The following is a 14,000-nucleotide window of genomic DNA, read 5'->3' on the forward strand; positions in this document are numbered from 1 at the left end:
CAGCTGAAACTGCCATGCATTCACTGCAAGCAGGGCTGTGAGCTTGAGCCAACTTTCTGTTAAAGCTGCTTAGAGATTCGCTGTCCTCCTTTTTGGATGTAGTGGGTGCTCTGGGGCCCAAATTGTAATTAATATGATCATGTCAAAATCTGAAGTGTGTGAAGCCCTTCAGCAGGCTGGGTGCCCCAGAATTGTTTTTTTCTGAGACTGTACCTCCAATACCATACTAATTGCAAAGAAAATATCACTGTCTGCATCATAAGAAAAGGTAATTTAAAGATGAACTATCCCTATAACTGTATTGTCTTTCATAAAACAAGAGATGAAAACATAATTTGCCTCTTTATAGATCCACTCACTTGAGTGTCTTGACTGCTGCCCAGAAACAAATCTTTGTGTAACCCTCAGCCCTTTCCACTGCAGCCAAAAGGTGTATGGGTTGAAAAATATTTTGCGGCATTCAAGTAATCACCACCCGTTACAATTAAGTATATCATATTCTGAATCTGACTGCTTTTAGATGATTGTGATTTCTTTTCTCACTTGGCAGGCAGAAGAAGCTAAAGAATATTACAAAGTTTGTATGGCAGAAGCTGAGGAGAGGAGGAATTCTATGGAAAACTTTAAGAGTGATCTTTTAACTCAAATTCGAGAATTTATTTATCAGTGTGATCTTACTCTTAAAGCTGTAAGTAAATATTTTCTGGTGATTTCTTTTGTTTTCTCAAAGCATTTATTGAACCATCCATTTTTATATGGGAAATATACACATCTTTTTTAACATGAGCTTATATATTTGGGTTTCTGTAAAAAATGTGTGAACTTCCACAAAATAAATATAAATGTATTTTTTACAGACTTAACCGATTCCACAGATTGAATGATAATCTGTCTGTGCTGCAGGGACCATCTTCCCACTTCTCCCATTGACTGCCAAGATAATCCAACACATCCCTTACCTTGTTCCATTTGAAGTGATGAATTTTGGAACTTGAAGTCTCTTTGCTTTCCACCCAGTGTGTAAATTCAACACTTCCCAATGGAACAAGGTGAAGGAGTTGTTCCATTGCCCTGTGATTATAATAGTTCCCTTTCAATCTATGGGATCAGGCATGTCTGCGTAAATAAATAAATACATTTTTGGAAGTTTATGTAATGTTTATGCACATTTTCTACATAAGCCCTACTGAATGAGCTTGTGTCCGTATATTTTCCCTTTAAGAGCAGAATGTGTTATTTATAGTTATTTTTCCATATTTCTGTGAAAGCGTTGCTGATTCAGTTAGTTTATGCTTATGTATGCCTTTTTTGGGGCACTTCAGGGTGCTTTGCATTCAGATTTTATTTCCAGCCTGGCAGTGCTCAAAGCCCCTGAACAGAGTTAGCATCAGATTTATCATATGATGTTGCAGCATGCATAGGGAGCTCTTGAATTATCCCATCCTCACAGAGGCTGTTAATCTGAGTATCCTTATGTTTGTGCACTCTGTGCTTTGTACCTTTTTACCTTTTGCATTTGGATGGACACAATTTTGCACTTTTCACTGCACTTTATATTCGTAAATGAGCCCCGATATCTGTAATTAACAAATAATAAAAGCATTGACTTTGAATACCCATTCATGTCCATGAATGAAAGTGTAATTTGTGGTTGAGCTGTGGCAGTTAAGTTCTCAGACAACATGAAAATGGTAGATTTTAGAGCAGCAGCTTCCACTTCCTGACTCCTTGCTACTAAAGCAATAAAACCAATGGCATTGTTAAAACCATGACATGCGATAGAGTTGAGTGCAGCACTTCATTAAACCACACTTGGCAGGGGATGTGTCTAAAGTGGCAGTTTGCCAAGCTCTGTTTACATTGTAGTTATCTAGAGGTTTGATTACACACAGACTTGCAAAACTTTGTTTGTACCTAAATCAATATTTTCATTGTATTGAAAACCTAAGGTTATTACTCTATTGGAAGTGGGGATTTTTTTCTTAAAGGATCAGTATACTCCCCTTATTTAACTTGCACTGAACATTACCTTTTGGCTATTCTTTTAATGAGGAAATGTGTGTGTTTTTGTTTCTTGTACCTTAACAGGGTAAAATATGAAGTTGAAAGTCAAATGCTGTTTATAGCTTGTGTGAGCAACATAAAAACAAATCTGCATTGCACCGGGAAGCCCTCTGTATAAACAAATACAAATCCCTCCCTTACCCAGCTACAGCCTGTTAAGCTTTGAGATAAAGAACAGCTCATTATAGGAGAGCTTCTTGGTGGGATGTTGATTTGTTTTGACTATGCTCCTATAGACAGGAAGTAGAATGTGATGTTACTTATCATTTCAGATGTTGCTCTGTTTAATGCAAGAAATAACACATACATATTTCCTAATTAAAACAATAGGTAAAAAGTATGTTGAGCATCCTATTGATTGAACTAAAGTTGAAAAAGGTGATATACCACATTACATTTATGAATGGTGTGCTTAGATTAAAGCACTGCAATCTCTTTATCAATTGTGCTTCCAGCATAAGCATCCTTAAATGTTGAAGCCAATCTTCACTGCATTCTTTCAGCTCTCCTTCATTTTTGCTGGGATTGCACAGCACATGGTGCTTCAATGCTTCTGAGCTTTTACTGGTAACCAGTGTTCTCAGTTTTAGTCTTGGTAATGAATGAATTCATTATTACTGAGTGACAAACTGTTAATCCTTGAGGCGCTCTTTAAAACTCCAGAACTTCTATTTCTTTCCTGTAGCACACACATTCTATTTTATGTAATGCATACTGTGTTTTCACACAGTCAGCATGTTAAGACACAATGCTATTTTGCACTTATATGCATATCTTCTTTTATTTGATATTACAAGTACTAATCAAGTCATTTGTCTACAGGCAACAGTGAATCTATTCCAGTTACAGCATAGCCAAGTAGTATCCCTTCCGGTTAATTGCCAGACCCTGTGTGAGAATGCCAAACTTTATGAGCCAGGACAGCAGTATTCAGATTTTGTCAAAAACTTGCCCAAAGAGGACGGTCCCATTGAGACAGGATCATGTGATGCTCCAATTACAAACATTGGAGGGTAAGTAAACCTCCCATGACTCTGCACAGCCTGTTGTAGCAAAGACTATGTCACCTAACACTAATTTACATTTTTATGAAGCAAATGGGATACAGTGCCAGTTAGCTCCATACACTTCCTAGGGACTTTAGTTTTGCAGATAAGAGTCAGCTGTACGGAGTTAAATTACATTTTTTTAAGTACAAGTAAAAATGTATTTGTACATATCTTTTCAAACTGAATACCCTGTATTGTCAGAACTGTGAGAGGATTGTTAAGGGTCTCCTCCCATTCATGGCAGTAATTAAGTGCTTGAGTCACAGTAGCCATTCATTACAGTTTCCATAACAAGCAAATGCATGTTGGGTGACCAGCCAACGTACATGTTACACAGGCAGCTTCAACTTTCCACTCAACACGTAAACAATGCAAATGATCTGCTTTAAAAAATCTCTCAAAAATGGGTTCTATGAATTATATCTCCCTGCAGGCCATTTCACCATTTCAGCTAAAACTATATCCTGTCTTAAGAACACTTTAAAAAAAAGCATTAAATATGTTGCCTAGTTTATTTTTCCTGCTTAATAATAATGTGAATATATTATCATGAAATAAGCATTATGCATTCACATTTATTTAAGTGGGGCAGGCTGTAAAATCAATTTCAACCCTCAAGTTTTTTTTTGTTGCTCCGTCTTTCTTTTTATTAATGATACTTTCTATTTGAGGACATTCTGGAGACTTTCCAACATGGAGTTTATTGCAGATGTAGAATGTGGCATAAACATGCCAACTAATAATTACATTTAGATATACAAGTTAGTTTCTGTGTTGAGACTTGCATGATTCCAGGTTTTAATTCATACTACAACTTCATTGTAGAATAATTTCTATATGAGATTTTGCATTTACTTGGAGCATTAAAAGCAGAAAATCTTTCAATATTAAGGTCACTTCTGTCTAAGAGACAAGATGCCCACGCATCTCAAGGCAACTTATCTCAAGGTTCAGGAGAATTCCATTGTCAACCACCCGATGACATCGGAAGTCCTGTTTATAGGCGATCTAACAAGATGGAGCAGAAAAGGTCCAGCAGCAGCATAGATATTCCTGGTAAAAACATTGGTGATAACTTAATAGTGTTCAGTTGTAAATGGAAAACTGTTAGCTAAACATTATCATATTAATTTCTTATGCTTAAAGGAATAAGAGGACCACCACCTTTTAGATCTTGGTCTGTAGGAAACCAAAGTGGAGGCATGTGTAGTGATTCAGAGAGTGCAGGAGGCAGCAGTGAGTCTCGTTCCATGGATTCTCCATCTGCAAGCCCAGGTAAAAAAAAACTTTGTGACCAAATAAAGGTGTATTCATGTAAGAAGTAAATCTATTTGAGAATCCACATTGTACATGTAATTACAGGGGGGTTTAAGAGGAGGCTTCCCAGGACACCATCTACAGGAACTATGTCATCAGCTGATGATCTTGATGAAAGGGAACCACCTTCACCTTCTGAAAATGGTAAAAATGTTGCACTTTATATTTAATTATATTACCTTTTATGTTTATTATATTACCCATTTTTATATTTTACCATGAGCCATATGTTGTACTTTGCATGCTCACTCAAAAAAGTGAGTGAAAAGCTGGCCCATATTCCCCTTGTTGTTTGGCCCTGGGGCCAAATGATCAGATTAGCCCAATATGGCAAGAGCCACTCATTTGACTCAGGCTTTCCTTTAACACTACAGTGAACAAATGCATAATAGCCATTGACTTATAATTGCTGCTGTTTGCAGGTTTGAATGACCTTGTTTCTGAGATTGCCAATTCTCCAGGACCATTTAGAAATACCATTATGTCGAAGGCAGCCCAGACTCACAAACTGCGGAAATTAAGAGCTCCATCTAAATGCAGAGAGTGTGACAGCTTGGTGGTCTTTCACGGAGCAGAGTGTGAAGAGGTAAGAATAACGTTTTAATCAGAGTACTTTTCATGTGCAATTTTTGCCCCTTTCAGGAACATAAAGTAAAATTCCTAACTATTTAGACCTGAGGGTCTTTCAGGAGTCTGCACTAAATATACACACATGTTAAGTTAAGTCAATGATCACACAATTGGGACTAGTCAGAGCTCAATAGATCAACGTCTTATTCACAGTGTTTCTATATTTTAGTGTTCTCTTGCTTGCCACAAGAAGTGTTTAGAGACACTGGCCATTCAGTGTGGACACAAAAAGCTTCACGGAAGACTTCATCTGTTTGGTGTGGAATTTACTCAGGCGGCTAAAAACACCCATGATGGCATTCCTTTTATTATAAAGAAGTGTACAACAGAAATTGAAAGCAGAGCATTAACTGTAAAGGTGAGTTTATCCTGAAATAAAAGCAAAGCTTAGAGTGTTTTGGTACAAATTATGAGTGTCCGAACTCTCACAGCTATCATGCTATCCCTAAAACTTTAGTAAAGCTGATCTTCATTGCCGCAAAGAAATCAAGCAGTATGCCTATGAATTTCTTAGAAAGACACTTGCAGAGCACAGTCGAACACATCAAAGCCATGTATATACCTTGTCATGTGACATCACAAGAATATCGGCTACAAGGGTTTAATATTTGGCTTTCAAAGCACTTGGTAATTGGAAGTGCATTTTTTAAATGAAAGTCCTTAAAGCCAATAACCTCCTTAACAGTAAAAGGTAGATGTTTAAAAGTCATCTCATAAGTAGCTGTTTTGGATGACATTCTTTATAATTATGCTTAGCAATAGCTGATTGCTTCCAGTGATTACATACATACATACATACATACATACATACATACATACATACATACATATGCCTGTAGACTGCTTTGATCAGTCTTCTGCACTTTTTCTGGCTGTTCAGTGCAGACAACATAGGGACTTTCCAGTACAAATGAGGGACTGCAGGTTGAGCTGTCAAAAGAGGGACTGTCCCTCTGAAAAAGGGACAGTTGGGAGGTATGCAGTTTTTCAGGTTTTTTGTACTTTTTTGTAGTCTTTAATGGGGTGGTTCACCTTTTAAGTAACTTTTAGTATGATGTAGAGAGTGATATTCTGAGACAATTTGCAATTGGTTTTCATTTTTATTATTTGTGGTTTGAGTTATTTAGCTTTTCATTTAGCAGCTCTCCAGTTTGCAATTGAATTAGTCTAGTTGCTAGGGTCCAAATTACCCTAGCAACCATGCACTAATTTGAATAAGAGACTGGATTATGAATAGGAGAGGCCTGAATAGAAAGATGAGTAATAAAAAGTAGCTTTACAGAGCATTTGTTTTTAATTGGGTTCAGTGACCCCATTTGAAAGCTGGAAAGAGTCAGAAGAAGAAGGCAAATAATTTAAAAACTATATAAAAAAAAAAAATAATGAAGACCAATTAAAAAGTTGCTTAGAATTGGCCGTTCTATTACATACTAAAAGTTAATGTAAAGGTGAACCTCCTCTTTAAAGGTGAAGTATACCCCTTAGTCAGCACAAGTTTATTGAATAGGGGTTGTGCCGAACATGCTTTTTGCTTTGATCGTGAAAAGTCTATGGTTTTTGTTATTACATGAGCTAAACAGCTCAAACATAGAAATTAAAGCTATTCCCTATTTGGTCCTTGCAATATATATATATATATATATATATATATATATATATATATATATATATATATATATATATATATATATATATATATATATATATAGACATGTATATATATATAGACATGTGTATATATTATATATATATATATATATATATATATATATATATATATATATATATATATATATATATATATATATATATATAACCAGTATATAACACCAACCCTCCCCCTTCGTGGTGACTTTTTTTGTTAGCAGGTGTCCACTATGTAGGGGAAATATCTGCACTGGTAATCCAATTATCTTTCTTGCAAGAACATGGAGTAGCTTCAATTTCCATGTTTGTCCTTTTGAGCAGTATACATACCCATGCACAGCACTGCAGAATACGTTGGCACTTTAAAAATGTGTGCATTGCATTTGTCTAATAGTAAGAACCCCTGAAAAAAATGACTCCAGTATGTAAAAGATAAAATGTTTTTCCTAGGGTATCTATCGTGTAAATGGAGCAAAGTCTCGCGTTGAAAAGCTGTGCCAGGCTTTTGAGAATGGAAAGGACTTGGTAGAACTGTCAGATTTATATACACATGACATCAGCAATGTTCTTAAGCTGTACCTTCGCCAGGTAAGTCATATGAAGTAATACTCTATATTGCCTGGTGTGAAAATATATTTACTTTGATTTTTGTTTTACTGATAAAAAAAAGTTCTGTAACTGGCAAAATTCTGTGTCAAGAGCCACTTATCTGACAACCCCTTGTGCTATAGGTGACACTAGCATTTAAAGAGATTTCTCTTTGCATTTCATTGACCATGGGGTATCTTGCCTAGTCTGACACAGTGAGATGAAGTCAGGCAATTCAATTACATGTTTATAATTAAACCGATCAACATTTGACCAAATAAATCAGATTCCAATTGTACATACTGGTAAAGCTTTTGAGCTGTGAAAAGCACTTTTTTTAGAATTACCAACCAAACAAATGCATTTGTTTTAGCAATCTCTGTGTTGTCATGTGGCCGGTATTCTGGGTTTTCCACTTGTAACCCACTGAGATTGGCCCCTGTCCTTTGCTTACATTGTTCTGTAATTCATTCAGTATGTGCTGTATATCCATGCTTTTTTATACCAGTAATATTATATAACTGATTATATTGATACTTGAATTGCTGCACATGGTTTGTGATTTAAAAAATGCGTATCTTTTATTCCCTGTAGCTTCCTGAACCGCTGATTTTATTTAGACTCTACAGCGAATTGATTGGCTTGGGAAAAGAAAGTCAACGTTCTAGAGAAGAAATGGGGGTTACCTCAAGTAGCCCCACATTAAAGAGAGTGCCTTCAGGTGTTGAGCTGAACAGAGTCATTCTTAAAATAAGAGATCTGCTGAAACAGTTGCCAACACCAAACTATAACACACTACAATACTTAATTGGGCACCTACACAGGTAAGTTGGTAAATGGTTTTTTTTGTATAAGAAATATTATTTAGTCTTTTTTCCTAAAAAGAGTAAGAAGGTCTTTATTCATGTCATTTTTATAAAAAATCTTTTTCTATTTTGCCTGCTAATACAGAAAAATCTGTTGTGATTCCTTTCAGGGTAACCGAAGATGTGGAAGAAAATAAAATGTCAGCCAGCAACCTTGGAATAATATTTGGGCCCACTCTGATCAGACCACGTCAGACTGATGCCGCAATTTCACTTTCCTCTCTTGTGGATTATCCATATCAAGCACGAATTGTTGAACTACTTATAACATACTATGATAGGATATTTGATGTGTCAAGAAAGATGTCGAATCCTGAAGAAAGTCAACCTGAAACCTTGAGTTCTACAGATGAGAGAGAACCACAACAAATCAGGAAGTCACAGTCATTACCGGTCGGAAAGGAAGTAAGACCAGCAGTTTAAGTAAAATAATAGAGTTACGGTTTCTTTTTAAGGAATATTGTAATTAAATGAACCTCTCTTCTACCTTTACTAGGATTTTTTACTGTCAAAACGGGCCAGCTCTTTGGATGAAAATTCATTTGATTTCAAAGGTGCGGAGGAGAGAGAACGAAAACAAAGCATGGATGTACTAGAAGAAATTGGTAAGTATAGGTTTTCTACTTTTAAGCAGCTGTACTTCATTTAGGCGGTCTCTTTTTCAGTTAAGTGCCAAGATTCCTCTTATCATAAAGGAACAATGCCATAAGGGGAGGTTGTGCATTGGAATGTGTATTATAATTCAAATGCATTCCAATGGATGTGTAGGCAGAATAATGCCCTTCTATAGCAGTCAAGCTCTGTATAGTAGAAGAAATTAAATGAAACAATGAATATCACTCTGTGTCTGGTAATCAAATGTTGCATGTTGCAACTTTCCGCATATCAGCTGGATGTTATCATCTCCAGAAGTTCAGAAAGATGATTTAGAAGGGTGACAGTTATGTGTGCCTTGCTGTTACTGCGCAGAACTGTCACCTGCACTGATGTCTTGAATTACATTTGTTGAAGTCTTTGACATCATTTGCTTTAATAGGAACTCTTAGGGCTCCTATACACTGGTGATTAATATAGAATACCGATAAAGGAACAGTAACATTAAAAAATAATATTTTATAACACTTCCAATTTGTAGTGTTGCTGGCCATTTATTGAAAAAGTGACATGAGACACTGCATGTTTGATTGCAAGTGTTCACAGAGATATATGATGCAGGACAGTTGTGAATGTCACTTATTTTAAAGGGCAGTCAGAGCACCCATTTGTTACCTATACACATGAATGGAAAGAGTAACAGGCCATCTGGTACGGGGATTTTTGCCCAAGCACTTTATGAAGCAATAGCCCTTTTGCTACTAAAAGAGATACTGTCATGGAGAAAACATGTTTTTCCAAAACACATCAGTTAATAGTGCTGCTCCAGCAGAATTCTGCATTGAAATCCGTTTCTCAAAAGAGCAAACAGATTTTTTCATTTGAAATTTTGAAATCTGACATGGGGCTAGACATATTGTCAATTTCCCAGCTGCCCCCAGTCATGTGACTTGTGCTCTGATAAACTTCAGTCACTCTTTACTGCTGTACTGCAAGTTGGAGTGATAGCACCCCCCCCCCCCAACAGCCTAACAGAACAATGGGAAGGTAACCAGGTAGCAGCTCCCTAACACAAGATAACAGATATAAGAACAGCACTCAATAGTAAAATCCAGGTCACACTGCGACACATTCAGTTACATTGAGTAGGAGAAACAACAGCCTGCCAGAAAGCAGTTCCATCCTAAAGTGCTGGCTCTTTCTGAAAGCACATGACCAGGCAAAATGACCTGAGATGGCTGCCTACAAACCAATATTACAACTAAAAAAAAACTTGCTGGTTCAGGAATGAAATGTTATATTGTAGAGTAAATTTTTGCAGTGTAAACAGTGTAATTTAGAAATAAAAATCATGACAGAATCCCTTTAATGATTTGTGTTCCGAGGTGGAATGAGTAGCTACCCCTAGTAGCCAATTTATTGGAGAAATCACATAAGATTATGATGCTTTTAGAATGCGTACCGATTGATTACAAAAACTGTGACCTAATGACAAAGTTCAGTAAGGCTTCATGCCTTCAGTTTTCTGCTTTACCTGTTGTGTGCTGCTTATGGGGCCTCCTCTTGTTGGCAGTGGAAAGAGATGATTTCTGATTACCTATCTATATTGTGACCTAAACAGTTGGGAGTAGATAATGATCCCTAAATACAGAATATGTGGAGATGTTAATTTGGCTTTATATATGTTTTACAGAGAACAATTGCTGTCCAAGTGATGACAATGTTAACACGGATTCCTCCTCAGAAATGGTCAATCCTGTGTCTACATTGCATGACTGTGCTTTAGATGAGCCTGGTGAGTGTGTACATTTTTTTTTTATACAGTAGAACCCCCATTTTACGTTTTTCAGGGGGGAAAAAACTAAAATCAGGGAATTGAATTAAAACAATGTATTCTTCAAGTACTCAAACGATATACAGGAGTGTTTTCTTTAATGACATTGGTTAAGCATTGCAACATTAATGTTACACTGAGGGGGGGCATGTGCAAGGCCTTTCTGACAGCCACTGGCACAACCTAAAGCAATAGAGGGCAAACGGCTATTTTTGGGAACATAAGGCAAAATGCTTCTATAAAATCTTGGAAAGCATTACGTTAAATCAGGAAAAATCACCAATTGAAATGCATTATAACTTGGTAGGTAATTTATTAAAACAAAATGAATAAATAGGTAGGTAATAATGGTTACAAACTAAATATCCATGATGTGTTGATATAAATTCATACTAAAGATATTTTTACAGCTTTATCGGCAACACAGTTGAAAATCAAAACAGTTTGCAGTGGACGCTTTGTTACTCTAAAATGATTAAAGATGGCTGCTATTCTGGCATTACCGAGCCATCGATGTGTAATCGTATACGTTTTGAGACTTTTTGGGTTGTCCATATTGACACTTGACTGCTGTTGCTGACCAATTGAAAATATGGGTGCCGTGTCTGTCTGTCACCACTTCCAGTGTTAGAACAATTGCTGTATGTGTGACCTACCGCCAATGGTGACAAATTAGCATTTGATTTTTAGTCACTTTCTGTGGCAACACTGCAAAACTGACACTTTAAAGCAATCTTAGAAAGATTAGCAGAGGGGTGCAGATATTAAGAGGTTTTTATTTCCTGCCGACTACATTTGCTGTTGTAACCCTTTCATTTTCATTAGCTAATGAGCAGACATCAGAAAGGAGACATTTTACAGTGTATGTGCTACAGGGAAACCACAGTTTTACGCCCTCTGATTTTAAGTCTTCCCTTAATCCTGTCTTAAATTGCAAATTCTTGTTTAGCCTGGCTGTGTTTTGTAATTGGCCAAGTGTCACCAAGGTTAGGGCAGGTCCTCCTAAATATGTTTTTCATGAATGTTTTTTACTTTTATTCCTTTGTAGATTGTTGTATGGATACTATTTCAGAAGGAGAAGTCAGCCCTGCTAAAATGAACGTGGAGGAACTGTACAAAGCAAACGTTTCTGCTCATGGAAAATCTTATCAGCAGTTAACCAAAGTTCAGTTGAGGGCTCCTAGAGCCAGACCTGTGGTTCGTCCTGTTAGTTTACCTGTGGATCGACTTCTTACTTCCTCGGTGTTGAATGAAAAGAATTCCAGAAATGTGGGTGTTTCTAGCACAGAAAAACTTGGCAAGAGTCCAATTATTGAAGAAGTTTCTGAAAACAAACCATACCCTACTGTTAATTTATGTCATAGACTTTCCTGTTATGACACCCAAAGTCAAAGGAAAACCTGGGATAAGCAATACAAACAGTATGACATTACCCCACGGACAGCAATGATTATGACCAATGTTCCTCAAGAAATCAGAGCAGATGATTCCGGATCTGCAGTCGCCAGTTTGTCCTGTAATGTCAGTTCAGTTAAGTCCACACTTCCCAAAATACCTGCATCACTTGCCAAAGCTGCTGTCATGACAAGTGAAGGAAATTGTGTTGAGGCCAATCCACTTTTGGCTTTAAGGGCCCCAAGAACTTTGCAGCCTCCTCCGGGAACTTTTTACCTTCCGCCATCAAATAAGACAATGCAAAGTGAAGAGACAACACAAAGCAATATAGCAACAGTAAGCTCAGCTAAAATACACAGCCAGTTCAACAACAACAACGTCAATCTTGTTGCAGATTCCGATGTAAAATCTGACATGCAGGGACAAAACAAAAGCCCATGCAAAATGAATGACTTGCAAACAACAGAAACAAAGCCCGCATATCAGAGACTTAGACCAAAACGCATGCAGGAGCTAGAACACAGAGAAGCGCACTTTGTGTAGACAGAATTCAAGTGCTGCCATCTTGTAAATAATGGGAGAAACTTTGTGCCAATGTGGGTTTTTTTTTTATGACCTTAACTGGAAAAAAAAACGAAGTAAAGTCGGTATTTTTTTGTATATACAAAATATCTGTTTGTTTCCATTCCTCCAATAGAATCCCTGTATTCCCAGGATATTCAGGCTACAGCCCTCTTCCAACAGCTGGAGGGCCATGACATTGAATAGACCTGCTATATAAGGTGCACTTAGTGAGGTATGATATTAAAAGTAATGTGCTTATTTATAACAAGACACAGTATGGAACTGTGGAACAAAATGGTTTTTTGAACTGTGTAAATTTGTGTAACTAAAAACAATAAGGTGAAGAATTTCCTATGACTGCAGCAAAGCATTTGGACTTTGCTGATTGACCACATTTAATCTGTGCAATTCATTTGTGCTTCTTTTTAGATAATGGTATAAAAAGCCTTTATGGAATTTTGTGGATCATAACTGTAAATTTTACACCTTTTGTTGTCATCAATTGCTATTTTTTATCTGTTGTCACTTTAATGTATTTTTTTTTTTTTACAGAGATGATGCACTTACTTTGGTTGAATTTACAAAACGTGTAAAATATAACTTAAGATGTGAAATAAATTCAGTTTCTTATTTCTTCAGATCTATTGTGAATAGGTCAATATACAGCTTTTATTTTCTGCCACATTTCCATTGGTCAGGCTTGGATGAAAATCCTGGTTCTACAGACTACCAAAAATGTGACTGCATTCAGTATTTTTTTGTATATTTTTTTTTTACAATGTAACTGTTACATAATCTCAAACAAATATATTAACTTTTAACATATTCAGAGCTCTATAATTTTGGTTTCCTTTAACTTATTAAAGTGTAGATTGTCTGACTTTGACTACATTTAATGCTTGATTTCACTTAAGCATATTCTCAGTATGAAATGGAAAGCAATCTGTGCACACATGTATTGCAATGAGTTTTGCATATTATAAATATAAGGTATTTTATTACATTAGCCTATGAAGCTTTTTTTAAGACCAAAAATAAAATATTTTAAGTAATCAAACTGCCAAGGCTGAGTTGTCTGTAATGTATGCAGTATGATGTACCCACCCCCTGGCATCATTATTCTATGTATTAGATAGATTTCATGCTGTATGGAAAGTTGCATAGAATGTGGTGTGGAGTTATAGGGTGCAGAACCTAAACATTGCCATATTTATATATGGGGGACATAAAAAAATGGTTGAACTTTGATTGAATCTTCCTTCCTCATGGCAGTTTAGTACCATTCATTGAATCAGTGTGTGCCTCATGCACAGTAGTGATTGGATTGTCTCTCTGTGAGAAAGAAGTTACTTGTCCGTAGTTGGAAATTTTGTTTGGAAGGATAAAGAAAAGGATTGTTATTTAAAGGGGAACTCCGCTTCCAAACCAAAATTTGATAAAGAGGCCCACATA

The 14,000-nt window shown here is 36.4% G+C and overlaps 1 protein-coding gene across 5 annotated transcripts in view; it reads left to right on the forward strand.

Annotated features, from left to right (window-relative positions):
* Positions 1-13,600, forward strand: part of arhgap29.L (Rho GTPase activating protein 29 L homeolog) — a 68,698-nt gene extending 55,098 nt beyond the window's left edge. For all 5 annotated transcript variants that reach the window (XM_018258552.2, XM_018258549.2, XM_018258551.2 and 2 more), the window contains 13 exons: positions 551-688; positions 2,887-3,077; positions 4,006-4,169; positions 4,260-4,388; positions 4,476-4,574; positions 4,853-5,016; positions 5,230-5,418; positions 7,158-7,295; positions 7,890-8,119; positions 8,272-8,566; positions 8,658-8,766; positions 10,449-10,550; positions 11,638-13,600. In XM_018258552.2, coding sequence (XP_018114041.1) covers positions 551-688; positions 2,887-3,077; positions 4,006-4,169; positions 4,260-4,388; positions 4,476-4,574; positions 4,853-5,016; positions 5,230-5,418; positions 7,158-7,295; positions 7,890-8,119; positions 8,272-8,566; positions 8,658-8,766; positions 10,449-10,550; positions 11,638-12,527 — 2,838 coding nt within the window. In that variant the 3' untranslated portion in view covers positions 12,528-13,600. The remainder of the gene's footprint in view (positions 1-550; positions 689-2,886; positions 3,078-4,005; positions 4,170-4,259; positions 4,389-4,475; positions 4,575-4,852; positions 5,017-5,229; positions 5,419-7,157; positions 7,296-7,889; positions 8,120-8,271; positions 8,567-8,657; positions 8,767-10,448; positions 10,551-11,637) is intronic.
* Positions 13,601-14,000: the final 400 nt, after the last annotated feature.

Source organism: Xenopus laevis, chromosome 4L, assembly GCF_017654675.1.
Source record: "Xenopus laevis strain J_2021 chromosome 4L, Xenopus_laevis_v10.1, whole genome shotgun sequence".
Classification (NCBI taxonomy): Eukaryota; Metazoa; Chordata; class Amphibia; order Anura; family Pipidae; genus Xenopus; species Xenopus laevis.